Source organism: Oreochromis aureus, linkage group 1 (genome assembly GCF_013358895.1).
Source record: "Oreochromis aureus strain Israel breed Guangdong linkage group 1, ZZ_aureus, whole genome shotgun sequence".
Lineage (NCBI taxonomy): Eukaryota > Metazoa > Chordata > Actinopteri > Cichliformes > Cichlidae > Oreochromis > Oreochromis aureus.
The window spans coordinates 37,802,502-37,824,001 of NC_052942.1; the positions used below are offsets into that span (position 1 = coordinate 37,802,502).

Sequence of the window (21,500 nt, forward strand, 5' to 3'; positions counted from 1 at the left end):
TCTACACACTTCTTTCTGCTCTAAAACACGGACGCACACATATGCACACTTAATCACAGTGCTAACAAATGACTCTACTGCCAGAAAAAAGCTTTTGTTCTGAGGTTTTCTTACCGTTGCAAACCAAAAACAATGTTATCAGTGTGTAAATGGCAAGTATTAGATCACAGAACCTTTGGTTAAAACCTGTAAGGTGGTGAATGAAGAAGCTCCTTGGGCAAAGTTCTCCACTGGCTTAGAGCTGAAATGCTTTGGTTTTTCATGCTTGGACTTCAGCTGGTCATTGAATAGACCGCAGTGTAAATACAAAGCTCTCAGGTGCTGTATAATGATCTGTTTGCTTCACTGTACTTTACCTTTGTGTTACTTGTGTTTTCACTGGGAACCTTTTCATTTGAAAGACCCAGACCAAGCACAGAAATACTGGAGCTTGTGAGGCTTTGGGGAAATAAACTCTGTCTTTTACTACAAAGATAATCTTTCTTTGGAAGATGAGTTTTCGAAATGATCTGCAGCTGTATAACGTTGGTGAAGCACCCAATACATTTTTGTTTTTTTAATGAAACAAACCTGTTGGCTTCAGGTAAATAGAAAGGAGTTGCTGATTCAACAAACACCATAAGTCAAAGGGTGACAGGAGTCATTCACTACCTTAATTGAGCTCATGAAATGCCATGAGAACCTGGAGTGATTAATCAGTCAGGCGTTATGTTCCCTTTATGGTAGTTCATCACATCTAATCATAGAAGAACACAAGCAGGCAAAGTATTTCTTGTTTTCTCCACTGTGGAGTAGTAGCATTTGCCCTTTTGGCTTGTTTATTACCATCCATCCATTCATCCATCATTCGGTTTTCTTCCACTTATCCAGCTCAGGCTGCAGGGGGAGGGGTCGCGAGCCTATCAGGGTTATAAGATGCGTGTGAGACAAAAAGAAAAAAACATTCAAAAGGACGAGTCAGTTGATGCCTCTGAAGGAGTGGGTAAGTAAATAAGGCCTTTATTGGGTAGCATTTTGCATTGTGAAAGATGGGTGTGAGAGCTTGAGAGCTGAAAACAGAGACACAGCTATAGCACATGCGTGACCAAACATGCACACACACACACACACACACACACACGGTAACAAATCCCTGAACTACCACTGGGAATGTGACTATGTGTATGAGTGTCAGTATCACAGACTACCCCAATATGGAGGGGTTTTTTCTGTGTGTGCGTGTGTGCATGTTTGTATGTGTGAGTGTGTGTGCGTGTGTGCATGTTTGTATGTGTGTGTGTGTGTGTGTGTGCATGTTTGTATGTGTGAGTGTGTGTGTGTGTGTGTGTGTGCATGTTTGTATGTGTGTGTGTGTGTGTGTGTGCATGTTTGTATGTGTGAGTGTGTGTGTGTGTGCATGTTTGTATGTGTGTGTGTGTGTGTGTGTGTGCATGTTTTATGTATGTGTGTGTGTGTGTGTGTGTGCATGTTTGTATGTGTGTGTGTGTGTGTGTGTGCATGTTTATATGTGTGTGTGTGTGTGTGTGTGTGTGCATGTTTATATATATGTGTGTGTGTGTGTGTGTGTGTATATTATATATGTGAGTGTGTGTGTATGCATATGTGTATATGTGAGTGTGTGTGTGTGTGCATGTTTGTATGTGTGAGTGTGTGTGTGTGTACATGTTTGTATGTGTGTGTGTGTGTGTGTGTGCATGTTTGTATGTGTGAGTGTGTGTGTGTGTGTGCATGTTTGTATGTGTGAGTGTGTGTGTGTGTGCATGTTTTATATGTGAGTGTGTGTGTGTGTGTGCATATTTATGTGTGTAGAGTGTGTGTGTGTGTGTGCATGTTTGTATGTGTGAGTGTGTGTGCGTGTGTGCATGTTTGTATGTGTGAGTGTGTGTGTGTGTGTGCATGTTTGTATGTGTGAGTGTGTGTGTGTGTGTGCATGTTTGTATGTGTGAGTGTGTGTGCGTGTGTGCATGTTTGTATGTGTGATGTGTGTGTGTGTGTGTGCATGTTTGTGTGTGTGTGTGTGCATGTGTGTGTGTGTGTGTGCATGTGTTATGTTTATATGTGTGTGTGTGTGTGTGTGTGTGTGCATGTTTTATATGTGTGTGTGTGTGTGTGTGTGTGTGCATGTTTGTATGTGTGAGTGTGTGTGTGTGTGTCATGTTTGTATTGAGTGTGTGTGTGTGTGCATGTTTGTGTGTGTGTGTGTGTGCATGTGCATATGTGTATGTGTGTGTGTGTGTGTGTGTGCATGTTTGTATGTGTGAGTGTGTGTGCGTGTGTGCATGTTTGTATGTGTGAGTGTGTGTGCACAAACGCCTGTGATATTGGGTTTCTACATAACAGGTGGAATAGTCTTTGCGTCATCTATGATTGAGACAAGTATCATGTTTTCTCCCTCAAGTCTGTCATTAACCCCCACCCTCCACACTACTGGGCTCACGCTCCCCTAATACATCAGATGCTGAAGGCCTCGCTAAGTTTTCTACCATCTTCAGTTTGTATACCAGGCATTAAATACAGCACAACTCACAGCAGAATACATTTTGAAAGAGCAGTTTACTTTTTTTAAGAGGCAGAGTTTACACGGTAAAAGTTATTAGATCAGGCAGCTGCAGCAGCTAGAGAGAAACAGAGACACACAGGGGAGTGTATTACCAACTTACAGCATGGACTACACAAGCACACTTAGTCACATTTAACCCTGTTTACATACAGTGATGAATGGGTTTAACCTACTTTGAATAGTTGACATAAGTGGACCGTTATCATGTGAACAGGTAAAACAGTATGAGGTCATAACATATGCCTTTGAGACATTTTTATGCACAGAAACAGGAAAAGTAATCTCAGAAAATACATTAACACACTTAACCAAAAATATGGCGGGTCAGGCTTGGTGGGAAACCAGGATTGTACACTTGCAGAAATAATAATCATGAGCAGTTTCCCACAAAAATCAAGGCAAGTCTCTGTCATGTCAACATGTTACATAAGCCAAGTAGAAGACAAACTTTATGGTTTTTAGCTCTTCAGTGCTTTAACTGCTAATATGCTTATAAAACAGCTGTTGCTGTGTTCTTCTTATAAGTCAAAAGTCTCTTGTTCCACAGGCTCGTCTGTGTAGACTAAGCTGTTAAAATGAAAAGTATGCTATTTTTATATTTGGTCTTATGATAATATTTAGTTCTTTCTAATGAGCTTATTTTCAAGTAAGCTTGCTTCGGATGATACATTTTTTTTCTGTTGTGTATAGGCATGGCTGAGGATGTACGGTTACCTGCCCCAGGCTAGCAGACAGATGTCGACCATGCGATCGGCTCAGATCCTGTCCGACGCTATCAGCGACATGCAGCGATTCTACGGTTTGGAGGTCACTGGACAGATTGACGCTCAAACCCTAAGGTCAGCATGACTTAACTGTTGCGTTTTAGTACATTATATCCATTAATGAGGCCCAAGTAAACTGGCAGTAAACACGAGTCACAAATTTTAACTAAACAGTCCATTTGAATCTTTTATTGATTGATTTGTCCCAGAATGCTGGTAAAAAAAATCCTCTGCAGTGTGAAAGAATAGACAGCTGCTTGAGACAAACTGCTCACGAAAATATAGCAGAACCAAAAGGTTTAATGTAATGCTCCCCTTCATCTCTTCTCTTGGTTGCTTCATCCTCTCAACATAAACACACACACACACACACACCTCTTCTTTCATCTCAACAGTGCTATGAAGAGACCCCGCTGCGGTGTGCCTGACAAGTTTGGAGGCCAGATCAAAACCAACGTTCGGCGGAAACGTTATGCCCTCACTGGACATAAATGGAACAAAAAGCACCTCACTTACAGGTAACAACAAAGATGAGCAGACCTGCCACAAATGTACAGTACAGAGAGGAAATGAATGTAATCTCTGTCTGTTTGAGGCTTGAATAAAGTCGGCTTTTATGTGTTGCTTTTTATGTTTTTTGTATTAAGTATACATTTGCTGCAATGTGCTAGAACTCAAACTTGCCTCATCTGAAGATGTTTGCTCTCATCTTCTTCTTGCCAGACACTGACAATTTCTAACAGCATATAAATGAAAAACATTAATGCTTAATACATTTTACTTCAAACTTATATTGGCCACTGGCCTTTTTCTATTTCTCTCTCTTTCCCCATAGTATTCAGAACTACACTCCAAAAATTGGAGAGTATAACTCGTTTGAGGCCATCAGGCGGGCCTTCAAAGTCTGGGAGAGGATCACCCCACTGAGCTTTGACGAAATCCCCTACCAGGACATCAAATATGGACGCCGTAAGGAGCCCGACATCATGATCTTCTTCGCTTCAGGTTTTCATGGGGACAGCTCTCCTTTTGACGGGGAGGGGGGCTTTCTGGCTCACGCCTACTTCCCTGGACCTGGAATGGGTGGAGACACGCATTTTGACTCTGATGAACCATGGACCATAGGGAACCATAATGTACAAGGTAAAAGATTCCTTTCAATCTGTTACATTATGGATTTTATTATTTTTTTAAGATAAGAGTTTTTTTTAAATAGAAAAATTTAAATCGTCTTAGCTGATAATATAGGAGAATGTTTTATTGCCAAGAGACAGATTGTTGTTTTGTGGCTTTTGTCTTAAGGGTTTGGATATCAACAGTGTGTTATTTGGTTAAATTCTTTGTAGAACTGGATGATTGAGGCGTTTTTGTGGGGGCCCAGCTGATGAGCAGTTTTCAGCACTGGTCGTGTCATGTTGTGCCGGTTGTAATGGATCTATATAACAGCTGTCCCCGTGGATTTCCCCCACAGCTAACTGGAGTTGGCAAGGCTCAGCCAGTTACATCATCTCTCATTTGTCAGGCTCAGCTGCTCCACTTACCTTTAAAAGTGGACTCCCTGTGACATCTCTCAGTCTTTATCCCAGTGTACCCCCTTATAAATTTGAAATATACCCCAAGTGATAATGTTAACATCTTTCTCCTGACTTTAGCCATAGCCATGAATCCCCCCTAAAAACAAAAATCCTTAGAATTCTAAAATAAATGCTCAAAATGTCTTAAAAACACATTTACTATTAAAAGGCCTTAAAAAGTAAAAACTGTTCATAACTGAACTTGGATTATCAATGTTTTTAGTCATGTAGCCTTGTGGGTTTCACATTGGTAAACTCATCTGGAAAATGTTCTCCCACTGAATCAAAAGCTCATAATTTGCCTCACTGTTAAATTTGAGCCAGTACTAGTATGTTTACTTGGAAGGAGTATATTGTCTTTTATTTAAAAACCCATACAAAAAAGGTTGAATTTTAACTTCCTCATACCTGAGAAGACCCTGAGGTGACCTCCCGAGCTTTAAAATCAATTATTACTCACTCTAAAAAGCTACTAAGTATATTTACGTCTGTGAAGGTTCTCAGTCATCCAGGTCATCGTAGTCAAAGGAGTTTGCAAAGAAAAAGCGTCTGGACTTCTTTAAGTTGCTTGAAGACGTTTCACCTCTCATCCGAGAAGCTTCTTCAGTTCTAAGGTCAAATGGCCGAGAGTCCTTTGTCCCTCCTTGGGGGGAAACTCCCACTGAGTTTAAATCTGGGACTCTCGGCCATTTGACCTTAGAACTGAAGAAGCTTCTCGGATGAGAGGTGAAACGTCTTCAAGCAACTTAAAGAAGTCCAGACGCTTTTTCTTTGCAAACTCCTTTGACTAAGTATATTTACCCATTCTGTCTTAGTTATTTGTTTGGAGATTATGTATCGGAATTTCAGGAGCAGGACCACGCCTCCAAACACGCTCCTTCCGGTTGTCATCTATATAGGTTCCCCCAGTTCTGCAAGCTGATCATTCTCGTTTATGTGCCCCACCCTCCCTCCCTCCCTCCTTGTTCTCTATTCTTTAACTTCTTCACTCCTATTTAGTGCACGGGGATCTGCCAGGCCCGGGAGCCATCGCCAGTCCCCTTCGAGGACTTCCCCAAACCGCAGCTCAATTCATGTCAAAGCATTCACTTTTACCTACTAAAACGCTGTCAAACCTAAAATGAGGACGTGGGCCCAGCTAGTGAAATACTGAATGATCACAACAGATCAGGATGGTGCTGCCCATTTTTATGTGATTTTGAAAATAATACTGTATCAACAACTGATCTCATTAGAGGATTCACTAAGGACCAACTTAAACAGGCGTTATATCCGGAGGAAAAACTATTCTATAAGTCACCATAATGTAATTATTCTGGGTTGATGAGAGAAGAAGCTTCATATCTAGCTTGGTCTGGGTGTAGCTGCTGCTTCTAGCAGTTATTGGCTTTATAAAGACAAATTATTAGACCAATCATATTTAAGTAAGTCAAATATTTTATGTTCATATTTACGCCCTCAGGCCTACCTTTGGTAGGATGAGCCCATGTTAACCAGTTAAAAACCTTAATAACAGTGACTAGCACTAAGCTAGTTACACGCAGAAATGAAGAATGACAAAAATGCTGTTGCTGATTAAATGGGGACTTTGCTTTTCAACAAAAGCCTTTTTTGGCCTGTCTGCTATCTGCATATCCAGCTGACACACACAGCTAAGTGTTGTGTGTGTGTGCATGTACGAGTCTGTATCTGTGTGATCAGTTGTGTGTGGGACGTGTTGCAGGGCAGATCACAGGGATGGAATGCCACTGTAAGTGGGAGTGTGTTCCACTTGGGAGATGTGGAGACTGGCCCTTTTGTTGCACCACGCTACTTACACCGCTTGAAAGCAAAGTGCAGCTAAATTTCCATGTGGTCTTCACTTTAGTTGGCATGTCTAAGTAGTCAGACTTGTCAAAAATGTAGCCTTTTGTGTGACATGCAAGTTTTTCTTTGTCTTTTTTTTTCTTCTTCTCTTTCAGAGGACAGAGGTCATGCAGATTGGTCTAGTACAGGGGTGGTGGAACTCCAGGCCTCAAGGGCTGGTGTCCTGCAGGTTTTAGACGTGTCCTTGATCCAGCATAGCTGATTTAAATGGCTAAATGACCTCCTCAACATGTCTAAAATATCTCCAGAAGCCTGACAATGAACTGATCATTTGATTCAGGTGTGTTGAACCAGGGTGATATTTAAAACCTGCAGGACACCTGCCCTTGAGGCCTGGAGTTCCCCACCCTTGGTCTAGTATGTGCCTGATGGGGTGACAGTTGAAAGTTACAAGTATTTATTTTTAACAGCAACAATTTTCTTTCTCAATTTTATAAACTTTTAAATATCATGTATGTAGTCCACCCATTTTCTTCCACTTTCAATTGAAGTTCATTTTGGATGGTTAGCAGTCAAAATTGTTAGCTACAGGTATGGAGAAATACATTAACTATAATGTTTAAATAGTTTAAATAACAGGTTAAAATTAGAAATACAATTAAAAATACAGATCTCTAACAATTGAATGGATAGCTGTATGAATAAACCATTTGAAATTTTTGCATAAGAAAATAACTGAGTCATAATAGTTTCAACTTTCCAAAAAATGGTCAAAAATATGTGGATTAGCTGTTAGTAGTAACTAAAATCAGTGGACTGAAAAAAGGCTGAAATAATAAAGCAGTTAGTCTGGTTCCATTTTAGGACAAGTTCAAATGAACACAATGAAACAAAGAAATGGTGTTGATGAAGACTTTTAGTCAATATAACAGGGGTTGTTTGTATAATGTCCAGAAAGAAGATTATTCTTAGAGCAGCAGATGTGCTGAAAGAAAAAACGAGACTTGAAGAGTGACGTTAAAGCCTTAGTCAGCATATGCTTTGCTGAAGGGTCCTCAGAACAAAATGAGCTCTCACCTCTGACCTCCTTTTGAGTTGCATCAGACAAACACAGCTTAGCAATCAATAGTTGGACATAAAAAATTAAAGACAGCAGCTGACGATAAAAGCACAAATGCATTTGATCCACTCATCATGGTGTTTTCTTTCCCTTTCCTTGACCTCAGCTTCAGACAGAGCTCTTTTACTAGGCTAAAGAGTTTTGGTGTAAGCCTTGTGACGCACAGTGTGATTAATCAGGCTTTCTGGCAGGGAAAACAAAAACAGCTTTTACACGTTATCCATGAAACTCAAACACCTTTCGCTCAGACAAAATGTGGTAAGCTGGTAGCACTAAAAGGTCAGAAGCTTTTGTGGTCAGATGAGACTGATGATGATGAGTAAGTTTCTGGCAAAAGGCAGAGCAAACTTGGGTAGTGGATTTTGGTTGTCTAGGTGCTGCTTTAGTCTGCCCTTTTTTACACTGATAGTCTCCCTGTGGCGGATGAATGAGGTGTGAGGCATGATAAACAAGGGAACAAAGCTTTAGGGAGTTGAAATAGGTCAAATGTATGTGTGTGAATTAGCAGTAGAGACACTGGCTGAACTTAACCAGGCTAAGACGTTTGAAGTGCAATCTTGCTTTTCTCTGTCAAACTGGTAGTCACAGTTACCTCACAAAGGGCTCTTTATCTCTCTTCATTCATCCTGAGCTATCTCTACCACTCTGTCTTACCCTCTTCTATTTCTTCCCCTCGAGTGTTAGCTGGCGCTTAGCATGCCGTGAGGACGTTCATGTGACTCTGGAATTACAAGATGAACTGTGTGTATCCTGTGTGTGTTTCAAAGAGGAAATGAGGAGATGCACAAAATGAGCAATCTACAGCATCCCCCCTTCTGTTCCACGTACAGCAGTGACATCACCAGCACACCCAACAGCATGATGTCACTGGCACCAATCCGACCAATCTGTATGGCCAATTATAGGGTGAACAAAATGGGATGTCACTGTCCTGCTATTACCTATTTTATAATCATCGACCAATTCATGTTGGCCAATTATCAGATGCACTCAGATGATTGGTATTATATTAAATATTACAGGTAGTTATAATCAGTTGAATCTATAATTTAAAGGTCTGAATGTTTTATATTCTTCAGTCTTCAGTGGGGAGAAACTGATTGCAGGCTGACAGGAAGCGGTGGTGAAAAGAAACAAAGAGGTATTGACTGGAGGGAATCATCACAACACAGGATGGCTTAGCCTGTGCTGAGGTCAACTAAGGTTCGCTTCAGAGATGAACTGTTAGGGTGTAGGTATGACTGATGAAGCATAGATGCACGATGCGAGAGCTGAGCTGGCTTACGGAAACCACCGGGAGAAGATGTAAATCTGGTTTGCCTCTCAAATAGAACATTTGTGGTTTTTGATGTATTGATGACGCAATGAGGGGCGTCAAAAGAACTCTGATCAAAGTACTGTATTTTGATGTTCTGAGAGGACGTTGGTCTGCAGTGGTCATTTCATTAAAATCGTCACAGCTTCCTCCTGTGTAACAGTAGGAAGTTTATTGCAGTGGCAAAGAGGATAACAGGATGTCTTGGTGAGGTAGGAATATGATGTAAAAATGTGTTTCTCTCTATTTTCTTTAAAAAGAATCTCAAATGTCTTTTGTTCAGATGCAGTGGTCATATCAGCTGCAGTCATTAGCATGCAGTGGATAACAGGATGTGTGATTAGGGATGAAATGCATGCAGATTTTAGATCTGTGTGATTAATGTTTTAGATCTGAGGAGATTTTTGTGTCATAAATAGGAGAAAAGAATGAACAGACGTTCCTATTCATTTTGTCTGAAATGTTATGGATATGTAGACTTGTTATACGTTGTTCAGTCATGTATGTGTATGTGTAAGATGCATGTTGTAATTTCCATCATTCTGTACCAAGTTATACATCCCCTAGTTTTTCATTAACTTTGATCATCCCTGTATGTCTGTAGACCCACCGTGTTTCTGTATTGTTTAATATTTTGTGATTTATTTAGGATTTGTCATCTATTGAAGACAGTGAACAGTTTACCATCAGACAGTCCCCTTGCTCTTAGTTTGAAAGTTGTTAATCACCTACCACAGTGCTTCCTTTCTTGTGTTTTGCTGTGGTTTCGCTGGTCAGGTCACTATTGTTGTTATCCTTGATGTCTCTCAGCTTCCTTGATTCTCTCATGGTCTCCTGTGGTCGAACAAACTCCAATTCCACCATCTCGGATTGCAGTTGGATGGATTACTCGGAAGATGCACTGCATGTTGGAGGGTCAACAGAACTTGCTGCTAGTTGAAAATTACACTTGGTTACAGATGTGCTTGCGAAAGCTGCGGAGACACACATTCTGCCTGGAGGATGTGTGCACAGTTGGTGCACTGAAGTGTAGTGAGTGTGGAGACGAGCTGGGTTTATAACACAGAACTCTGTAAAGAGTGTCGTGTTTACCCTTTGATAACAACATTTTCATGACTCTAACAATGACTGAACTCTACAACACCTACCCCCCAAGCAAACCGAGCATTCTGTGAATTTAAGAATCTTGATACATCCACATCATCCAAGAAACTAAAGATGCAGACATCTTTGTTCTTCATGACAAGAACTAAAATCTTCACAATATTAAAATCTCTATGTTAAAGGCTATTGTGTCTGATGTTACCAATTTGTTAAATCCTCTGCCTATAAAAGTCTCTCTGTGTTGAGGGATAGAGATTGTGGAAACTTTAAGACTGGATTGAACCCACTAAGCAAGCACTGGGTGTGGTTTACTTTGTTGGGGGTTTCCATCTTGCATTTTGTACTGCAGTGCACCTTGAACTCAGTTAGCTTTTGTGAGCCCTTTATTTGTTTGCCTCTCCCCTTCTTTATTCTAACTTATCTCTTATTCATACAGGTAATGACCTCTTCCTGGTAGCAGTCCACGAGCTGGGACACGCCCTGGGCTTAGAGCATTCCAACAATCCTCTAGCCATCATGGCTCCCTTCTACCAGTGGATGGAAACAGAGAACTTCCAGTTGCCAGAGGATGACCGGCGGGGGATACAACAGATCTATGGTAGGATTTTATTTTTAATCCTCACACATATCTTTTAAATGATGCAGACATGAAATCTTATCCTTGATATTAAATTGTAACCAAGTTAGTAGTGTGCACCATTTCACCAGTTATCCCCTCAGTTTAAAGTATTGTGTCTGTGACTTCCTGAAGGTCCTCCTGACAGCAGTCCCACCCAGGCCTTGCCTACAGTGGCACCACGTCGCCCAGAGCCCAGACCACCTCAAACACCTCCTCGGCAACCTGACAGGCCCAGGACCACTGAAAGGCCAGATCATTATGGACCCAATATCTGTGAAGGGAACTTTGACACTGTTGCTATGCTCCGAGGAGAGATGTTTGTCTTCAAGGTAAATGGTTTAAGTATTAAGAAATTGAGAGTCTTTGTAAAGTTGTGAACATTAAATTCAATTAAATTCAATTTCATGCATATAATGCCAGATCACAACAGCTGCTTCAGGGCGCTTCATTAAGCAATACATGGAAAAGTTCTGCCACCATGAGTTTATTTCCAAGCATGACCTTCCTTGGAAATTAAGTCATCTTCCAACAAAGGAGCTTTCATGACAACTCCACCGTTTCAATATATTAGTTATTATTTTCCTGAGAAAGGAGTTACGACAAATGGCGTATGCGCAGCCAACAAGGCGTCTGTTTTCAATCAGGTGCTTGTGGATTGTAAAACCACGGAGCTGGTGTTCTTTTATGAGACGGAGAACAGTGAAAAGGGTTTGAGGGCTGGTCAGGTGTTTAAAGAGCCTCTGGGCCCACACAAAACATTAGCTGCGGCAGCAGTTAGATATTAACTGAGTCTTAACCTTTATGAGATTTGTCTTGTAGATGCTAGTATTTAAACTGATCGTGTTATTGGCTGCAGCTCCTGTCTCATTATTTATTATATGTTTAGGGTATTTTTATATTATTTAATCAGGTTTTTCAGCACTTTTTCATTGTGCAGGTGCTGTGTGTTCAGTTGAATTTATTGAACTTATTGAACTTTCAGCAGCAGGTAGGGCTCCATTTCCTCCCATGTATTTCAGATCTTCTTCCTTTGGCGTTGGTCTATACATAGTGCAGCTCTGCAAAGATAAGTAATTATGTGTTTCCATGGGAGAGGCCAGAAAAGGTGTCCAGTGTTGATAGCATTGACTAGTGAAGAGAGCTGCAGATATTATACTGAGTGGGGCAGGGGACATGCAGGCTTTACTTTAAAGAAGCCTCAGTTTCACCTCCAGAAATGTTGCTCTGCTGTTTTGACATCTGACATTGAACTGAAGCATTAAGGCTTAAAGCAGCTGTAGATAGCAAACTTGATCTGGGGTGTTTGGAGAGCTGAAAAACCCCCACAGATGTGAATATTTCTTGCTTGTGGGATCTTTCATTTGTTTTGTAGTCCACACAGCAGACTACTGCACCCCCTCCCTCCCCAAATACTCAGATCAGTCTATGAATAGCTCCTGTCTTGGACTCTTAAGTGTGTGTGACACTGACCAGTCATTACACACTCTGAAATCTGACTGCCTGGACATATGCTACACATGGTCAAGCAGTTATATCTGTGCTCTTGGGTTTCATCGCAGACGTTAATGTCTGTCTTCGTGGGTTTCATTAATGTCATGAGACATTATTATTCATTGTCCAAAATTAACCAGTTAATGAGTTAATGAGCTTCAAAAATAGAAATTACCTGATCAGAGCAAATGCAGACAAAAAGCAATAAATATACATTCACTGGTTAGATTTATTCATGTGGTTATATCAAGGTTTGTTGATTTTGAGGTGTAATTATCATTTATTCACATTTCTCTCTATCACTCCTCCCCAGCTTGGCCTGGAAGTTAATTGCAAGGTTATAATACTATAATACAGTCGTCTTTATTTCTTCATTTTTAGCCGAGGACAGTGTGGCTTTATGTGTGGAAACATTGGTCTGTTGGTCAGCTTTCGTCCAAATTCAAATAAATGATATGACATTGGTTTTCTCTGCTATTATTCTGCACAGACAAAATTGCTCCCTGAATGAGTAGGAGTAATTTGTAGCACACCAGTTCCACTCTTTTCTCTATGGAGTCCTGTTCATTAAAGGAAAAAAGGTGCTGTCATTCTTCAGGAAAAGTTTCTTTCTTTTGTCCACTTCACAGCAGAAGGTCTCGACATAAAGAGAGCCAGCACACTGAGCAGTTCTCAGTAATGAAACTCCCACACTGAGATCTGCTCTAATATGGTTAATTCAGTAGGAAAGGAGCTGTCCGACCAGACAAACGGATGAGCATCCAGTTGGATTCGGCCCTGTTCTGTCTCACTCACCTCGCACCAACACATCTCCAGTGTGTTCCGTTCTGTACTGTGCCGCGCCGTCCTGTCTGCGAGTGTGTCCTGCATGAAGGACAAAACTAGCTGTGCTTGCCAGAAAGAAGCAGCACCCAGCATTTTACTGTTATAGTATCCAGGACAAGCAGGGCTACTGACTCACCAGTTATGAATTAGTCTAGGGGCTGCTGGTTAAACTCTGTCTGCTGCTTTTTTGCGGTAGATATGAATGTTCACTAAGGGACTGGGTAAAAATATGCATTTTCTTTTCCTTTGTTTTTTTTTGTTGCTGAAGTGATGAACAAACACCACAGTTCTTTATTAAAATGCTATCTCATGGCAGACTGATCAACAGAGAGACTGCAGTGAGGGAACATGATAAAACCAGCAGAGCAGAGACTGACTATTATTAGCCTGCTAGTGTTCTGCTATTGTTAGTTTATTGTACGTTCTGGTCTAATTATCCTGCAGAGCTCAGTTTGCTTGGCATAGAGGACAAAAAAGCAACAGTGTATGTGACCTCAGCTGGGGTGACTGCATGGATGACTTGAGAAAATGATTGCGTCTTTTTGCTTGTTCTCTGAATAGAATTGTTTTTAAAGCTAAGGATGTGATATGAAGCTCTTCCCCTCCTGCACTTCTGTCATTGATTTACTTCGCAGTGATTGTATTTCCATGAGTCTCAGCTAGGAGGAAGTTCTTAAAGCTAACTGAAAAGATAAGAAACTAAGACAAACTTTTGTACTGTGTCCCCTCAGGGCCGCTGGTTCTGGCGTGTGCGTAGAAACAGGGTTCTGGATAACTACCCCATGCCAATCGGTCACTTTTGGAGGGGTCTCCCTGGCGACATTGATGCTGCATATGAGAGACATGACGGCAGGTTCGTCTTCTTTAAAGGTAAGCAGCAAATACTGGTACACGTACTGATGGATGCATGCTTCCTATTCTGTAGGTGATGACTATGATGACTTGTCTTGCACACTCAATTCAATTCAATTCAATTTTATTTATACAGCGCCAAATCACAACAAAAGTCGCCTCAAGGCTCTTTATATTGTGCAGTAGATCGCACAATAATAAATACAGAGAAAAACCCAACAATCATATGACCCCCTATGAGCAAGCACTTTGGTGACAGTGGGAAGGAAAAACTCCCTTTTAACAGGAAGAAACCTCCGGCAGAACCAGGCTCAGGGAGGGGCGGGGCCATCTGCTGCGACCGGTTGGGGTGAAAGAAGGAAAACAGGATAAAGACATGCTGTGGAAGAGAGACAGAGATTAATAACAGATATGATTCGATGCAGAGAGGTCTATTAACACATAGTGAGTGAGAAAGGTGACTGGAAAGGAAAAACTCAATGCATCATGGGAATCCCGGCAGCCTCACGTCTATTGCAGCATAACTAAGGGAGGATTCAGGGTCACCTGGTCCAGCCCTAACTATATGCTTTAGCAAAAAGGAAAGTTTTAAGCCTAATCTTGAAAGTAGAGATAGTGTCTGTCTCCCGAATCCAAACTGGAAGCTGGTTCCACAGAAGAGGGGCCTGAAAACTGAAGGCTCTGCCTCCCATTCTACTTTTAAATACTCTAGGAACAACAAGTAGGCCTGCAGTGTGAGAGCGAAGTGCTCTAATAGGGTGATATGGTACCACAAGGTCATTAAGATAAGATGGGGCCTGATTATTTAAGACCTTGTATGTGAGGAGCAGGATTTTGAATTCAATTCTGGATTTAACAGGAAGCCAATGAAGGGAAGCCAAAACAGGAGAAATCTGCTCTCTCTTTCTAGTCCCTGTCAGGACTCTTGCTGCAGCATTTTGGATCAGCTGAAGGCTTTTCAGGAGTTTTAGGACATCCTGATAATAAAGAATTACAGTAGTCCAGCCTGGAAGTAATAAATGCATGAACTAGTTTTTCAGCATCACTCTGAGACAGGATATTTCTAATTTTAGAGATGTTGCACAAATGGAAGAAAGCAGTCTTACATATTTGTTTAATATGTGCGTTGAAGGACATGTCCTGGTCAAAAATGACTCAAGGTTCCTCACAGTGTTACTGGAGGCCAAGGTAATGCCATCCAGAGTAAGAATCTGGTTAGATACCATATTTCTAAGATTTTCAGGGCCGAGTACAATAACCTCAGTTTGATCTGAATTAAGAAGCAGAAAGTTAGCGGCCATCCAGGTCTTTATGTCTTTAAGACATTCCTGCAGTTTAACTAATTGGTGTGTGTTACCTGGCTTCATGGATAGATAGAGCTGGGTGTCATCTGCATAGCAGTGAAAATGTATACTATGTCTTCTAATGATGCTGCCTAAGGGAAGCATGTATAATGTAAATAGAATTGGTCCTAGCACTGAACCCTGTGGAACACCATAATTGACCTTAGTGGGTGAAGAGGACTCTCCATTTACATGAACAAATTGGAGTCTATTAGATAGATATGATACAAACCACTGCAGTGCAGTACCTGTAATACCTACAGCATGTTCTAATCGCTCTAATAGGATATTATGGTCGACAGTATCGAACGCTGCACTGAGGTCTAGCAGGACAAGCACAGAGATGAGTCCACTGTCAGAGGCCATAAGAAGATCATTTGTAACCTTCACTAAAGCTGTTTCTGTGCTGTGATGAGCTCTGAAACCTGACTGAAACTCTTCAAATAAGCCATTCCTCTGCAGATGATCTGTTAGCTGTTTGACAACTACTCTTTCAAGGATTTTTGATATGAAAGGAAGGTTGGAGATTGGCCTATAATTAGCTAAGACAGCTGGGTCTAGAGATGGCTTTTTGAGTAAAGGTTTAACTACAGCCAGCTTGAAGGCCTGTGGTACATAGCCGATTATTAGAGATAGGTTGATCATATTTAAGATTGAAGCATTAATTAATGGCAGGACTTCTTTGAGGAGTTTTGTAGGAATGGGGTCTAAAAGACACGTTGATGGTTTGGAGGAATTAATTATTGAAGTTAACTCAGAAAGATCAATTGCTGTTACAAATTTTACACGTATTGTCTTTTTTTAAAGGATTTATGTCACCTTGATACCAAATATGAGAAGTCAAATGGGATTAATTCAGTTTATCACTTAGTAACTGTAAAGAAAAATGCATATTAGTGCATGTACGTGTGCAGTTTTAAGCCTCCAACAATCAGTGGAAACAGCTTTTCAGTCTGAATTGAAGCGGGGATGACTGATTAGATTTTGGTCAAAAGAGGTCAAAGATCAGGGTCCCTTTGACCGCACATCCATCCCAATCACGAATGTGCTAATGAATGACTGGAGGAATTTATTTATTTATTTAATTTGGTACAACCATTCTCTTAGACTCAAGGCTGAACTGATTAGATTGTAGAGGTCAAAGGTTAAGGTCAGAATTCATAATACAAGAATTCATGCATTGGCTTTCTCATGCAAGGCATCCAGGCATGAGAAAGTAATTCTAGTGTTATGCAGTTTAAAAAAAAAACTGATTAAAGTTGTAATGCATTTTAGGAGATAAACACATCTGGTGTGTAGGTCCAGGTGTTATCATAAATCAGTCTGTCTTGCTAATGTCAGAGCAGGTCAGATTTTTTAAGAGTTGAAATATTCTATTTGTTTCACCTTTATAGATGAGGTGGGCATATGGACCACAAATATATCTCACATAAACATGTGCACTCTCGTGCATAAAAAACAACAACCCCCCCCTCCCCCACACACACACACACACACACACACACACATCTGGTTTCCTTTTTACAACCATATATAATGGATTGAAATACAGTTTCAATCCATTATATGAGCAGTAAAACTGACTGCAGCTTTTTCTATCTTCTACAGATAATATTAAAGATATCCATAGTCCCACCTCCTTAAGAAAGCAGCAGTACATAATGTGTTCAGCATGCTGAGTATTAGTCTTTTTTAAAACAGCTCATTATTTTGGCACAGACTCTGAGAGCAGCTTGTCTTTTACAACAGCGAATAAAGTTGAATGAAAAAAGAAGAACTCGGCTGCTTGATTCTGGGTGCTTCGGGCTTTCGGGCAGCTGTTGATAATGAGGAGAATGATGTCATCAGCAAGACTCTGCATGACATTTGGCGAGAAGCCATTAAGCAAAGGAAGAGTGAGACAAAGGAAGAGGAAAGAGGGAGGCAAGAAAGGAAACTGGCAGAGTATAGGATTAAGGGGGACAAGCACAACAATAGGATGCCTATTATGAACACCTGTATTTAAACCCATCACATCAGTCAATACATTTACTTTCTCTGGTGGTGACTAAAGCAATCACTTATCACAGTTGTGCATGAATTCTTGTAGACTTGTGATATAGAGTTTTCAATCATGGGCCAAGAAACAAGCACAGCTTCAGGCACAATCAGCTGATCTTAAGACAAGCCCACATCAGCTGATACCGTTCAACACCTCCAAGTTCCAAACCTCATATCGCCTGCGCTCTTTATGGTGCTTTAACCTGTCCACAGATCCTGTGCATCTGCAAGCCACTCAACCCACCTCAACTCAGTCCTAAGTTTTCATGATACTTTGACTCAGTGACATATCTTTGTGATTGATGACCAATATTATGTGCTACTATTTTAAATTGAAATACTAAAACAGGTTTCACTTAAAATTGTGTGTCAATGGTGATGAATTTTTTGGCTCCAGCTAAAACATGTTTTGTTATAAACTCTGGATTATAGTAGTCTCGACTGTTGTAGCTACAAATAATGGCCGAAAAGGATTTTCTTCCTTTGGTGACTTTGAGATCTGAAATGTGGGTTTGAGTAATAATAATGGCAACTGTTTTAATTCAGACACCAAATATTAACACTGTACGTGTTTTTACATTAGCAATAAACTGAGCTGTTATTTGTTTATTATTTTATATCCAAACTAGAAACTAGAAGCACAGAAAAGCCAGCCAAACTGACAAATCAAACCAAAGCACAATGGAGACAGTAAAGAAACCCTGACACACAGTCTAGAGATCTATTCATGCAGAAAAATTGCTGTTTCTACCGCTCTACCAGCCCTACATCCACCTGCAGGCTCCCGGGTATATTTTTTTCATCACTGCCCAATTTCTACAATCGAGCTCATCGCTTAAGCCAAAACACAAATTATTACTATATTCTGCTGTTGTAACAAATATCCTGCATCTGTGCATTGCCTGAAATACAGTAATGGATGAATTGATGTTTGTATTGTACTGATTTACTGTAGTGCGGTAAAGTAAAGTAAATCTTTACTGTAAGCCAGTTGCACAGCTGTTGTGTTACCCAGAGGTTTCCCTGCTGCTCCTGTCTAAAACAAGGCCAGCTGTAATAGAAACAACATTGTTCATCCTTGTAGAAAAACATTTCCAGGGGAAAAAAAGGCATCGGATCTTTATGTCACTGAAGTGCTCTGGCACTGCCTTGAAAAGCCGTGGAATAAGTCATGGGATTTTACATGAGGGCTGTGCACCGCAGGAACCCTGGGAAGCATTGCGTCAACCTCTTGTTCTATCCAGATGCTGAGTGTAGAGCTTTCTTTTTAAACGAGGAGCAAGGGGCCAGAAGTGGGTGGATGGATGGGCGGGTGAGGGAAAGGCAGAATGAAGCCAAAAGGAGATGTAATGGTGAAACACAGCCCCCTGTCAGATACTGTGAGAAACAATAAAACGTTCCCTTCAGCAACAAAATGTGCTTTAGCCTGACATGAGACAAGCCACTCCTAGTGCATAATTACAGGCCAAACCCAAACTCTGTAGTCAGGGATGTCATACTCACTTCTGCTGAGTTTTTTTTTGATTGCTTGCCAACAATCCATTATTGCATTCTTATTATTTACAAGTGTGTGTAAATGCTAGTTTGGTTTGTGGCACTGTTCTTATCCGTAATTGCTAGCAAATTAAATGTGTGTGCACAAACATTCTCAAAGGTTTATGATGTGTAGGTAACCATATATGTGGCATATACAATGTGATTGTGTGTGGTAACATTTTCCATATAAGGGTAAGAGTGGATAGGGGAATGCCCCAATGTATACATCAGAAAGGATCACATAAAAGTTCTCCTCTCCTCTCCTCTCCTCTCCTCTCCTCTCCTCAGGAAACAGATTCTGGCTTTTCAGAGAGGCTAACCTGGAACCAGGCTACCCACTTGAGCTAGTCGATTATGGTATAGATATACCCTACGACCGAATAGACACAGCCATCTGGTGGGAGCCATCTGGCTACACTTACTTCTTTCAAGGAGACAGGTAATATAGCCCTGTGCCCTGTCCGACACTCAACTGAGTATATTGCATTAAAAGGACATCTGTAGTTTGATTTCTTTTGTCAAGTTTTTGCAGGGTCACTTGACAAATCAAATGTTTAATCTAAGGAGTGTTAAACACAATAGGGTCATGTTTATCACCGTGTAGCATCTCCTTTGTTTAACAGATGTCCGCAAATGTGTGGGAACTGACGTTTACAGACTCAGAGACCATTTGCTGAAATTTCAGAGAGGAATATTGTCCCACTCTTGTGTGACATGGGATATGAGCTGCTCAACAGTCCTGGGCCTTCTGTGTTGTACTGTTCGTTTCATGATGTGCCAAACATTTTTAGCTGGTGACTGCAGGCAGCCCAGTTCAACACCCAGACACTTCTACTACAAAACCTGCCTTTGTAAGAGATGCAGTATGCAGTTTAACATCGTCTTCTTAAAATATATAATGTCTTCCCTTAAAAAACAAAAAAGGGCATCTGGTGGGAACATTTGTTTCTGTAAAACCTGTATAAAACTTTCAGTGCTAATGGTGCCTTTCGATGCCTTTAGAGGCTCTCCTTGTACGCAGTCATGTTACCAATCTGTTGTCCGTTAGCCTAATTAGTTGCTTCACCTGTTTCTCCTTAGTCCTACTTGCATTTCCAGTCTTTCGTTGCCCTCGCTGCATTTTTTCGTGATATATTGCTGTTGTCAAATTCAAAATTAGCTTTTTCATGAAACTATGAAATGTGTCAATTTAATGATTTGATACTTCTTGTGTTCTGTTGTTAATAAAATTAGGGTTTATGAGCTTTGCAAATCATTGCATTCTGTTTTTATTGAGGGCAGCAATGTCTTGAAACCTAGTGATCAACTTGCACTCGTCCCAGCTACAAAGGCCAAAGCAATTTGTTGATTGGTCCTGCTTTGGTCCAGACTGGAATATCTCACCAGTTAAATGCTAAATTGCTACGACATCTAGTGCAGACCATCATGCTCCATAAATGATGAATCTTACTCATTTTGGCAGTCCACAGACTTTTCCTCTGTCACAATCATGATATCAGTATCATGATTGTAGTGAATTCGCTCTCATCCTGGCTGATGTGAGATGGATTTCAGACATTGACTCCCTGACTTGTTATATTGCTCTCTATCATCAAGTTACAAGAAAAGAAAACAAAAAAACAACTAGATTTTATGACCAAATACCAGCAGAAATAAAACTGTAAGAACAGCATTTTTTTTCACTTATCTGTTTTTATTATATAGAGAGAGATTTTAAAATACCCAGAGTGTATTAAAAGCACAGTTCAACTCAAAATAAAGTATATAGATTTATTTTGTCCATAATGTGTCTTTAGTTGCTCAGTTTTGGATATATCATTTGTGGCGATATATTGGATTCTCTTGAAGTTAATAGAAGTCGATTACATTTGTTGGAATAAAAAAAGCATCTGCAATTACTCTTTTTGGAAATCATGTCTCAGTTACTCAGAAGCCATCCATAGACCTTGTTGTGAGCTGATTGATGTAGGAACTATTTTTTCTAACTGAACTGCACCCCCTAACCGTATCACTGTGCAGAAAAGCTCCTGTTAGTCTCTACCAAAGCTAAGCTGCACAATTCAAACATGCTTTCTTTTCACTACCACAAAGTGGGTGATTTGATTTTGGTGCGACCAGGAGGAGCAGTAATAATTATCTTTATTTTATAATATTATACTTTATAGTCCTGCAGCCACATTGAAAATCCTTTGCACGAACACATATGTAAGGGAAATGTGAAAATACACGCCCTGGAGTTTTATATGTGTACAGAACGCTCACAGCATATTAACTCACAGAACAACTACAAGTATTCTGTGGAAGCAGTACTGTGATATGCACTTTGTGCAGACCCAGCATGTAGTGTACTGAGGAAGACGTCTGCTCTGTTCTTGTTTAGACAGTTGATAAACAGTATCAACCTTCTCCCGCTTTGCTGTCTTCAGGTACTGGCGCTTCAACGAGCAGTCTCGCTCAGCTGACAGAGGCTACCCGAAGTCAATCAGTGTCTGGGGAACGTCAGTGCCCTCTAATCCCAAGGGGGCCTTCCTCAGCGATGATGGAGGTGAGC

At 40.7% G+C, this 21,500-nt stretch overlaps 1 protein-coding gene across 1 annotated transcript in view; it reads left to right on the top strand.

Moving 5' to 3' along the window:
- mmp15b (matrix metallopeptidase 15b) overlaps window positions 1-21,500 on the top strand; it is a 37,589-nt gene that overhangs the window by 8,617 nt on the left and 7,472 nt on the right. Inside the window, exons 2-9 of the mRNA XM_031739452.2 lie at window positions 3,251-3,399; window positions 3,720-3,842; window positions 4,160-4,467; window positions 10,680-10,841; window positions 10,995-11,191; window positions 13,910-14,048; window positions 19,238-19,388; window positions 21,376-21,494. Coding sequence (XP_031595312.1) covers window positions 3,251-3,399; window positions 3,720-3,842; window positions 4,160-4,467; window positions 10,680-10,841; window positions 10,995-11,191; window positions 13,910-14,048; window positions 19,238-19,388; window positions 21,376-21,494 — 1,348 coding nt within the window. The remainder of the gene's footprint in view (window positions 1-3,250; window positions 3,400-3,719; window positions 3,843-4,159; window positions 4,468-10,679; window positions 10,842-10,994; window positions 11,192-13,909; window positions 14,049-19,237; window positions 19,389-21,375; window positions 21,495-21,500) is intronic.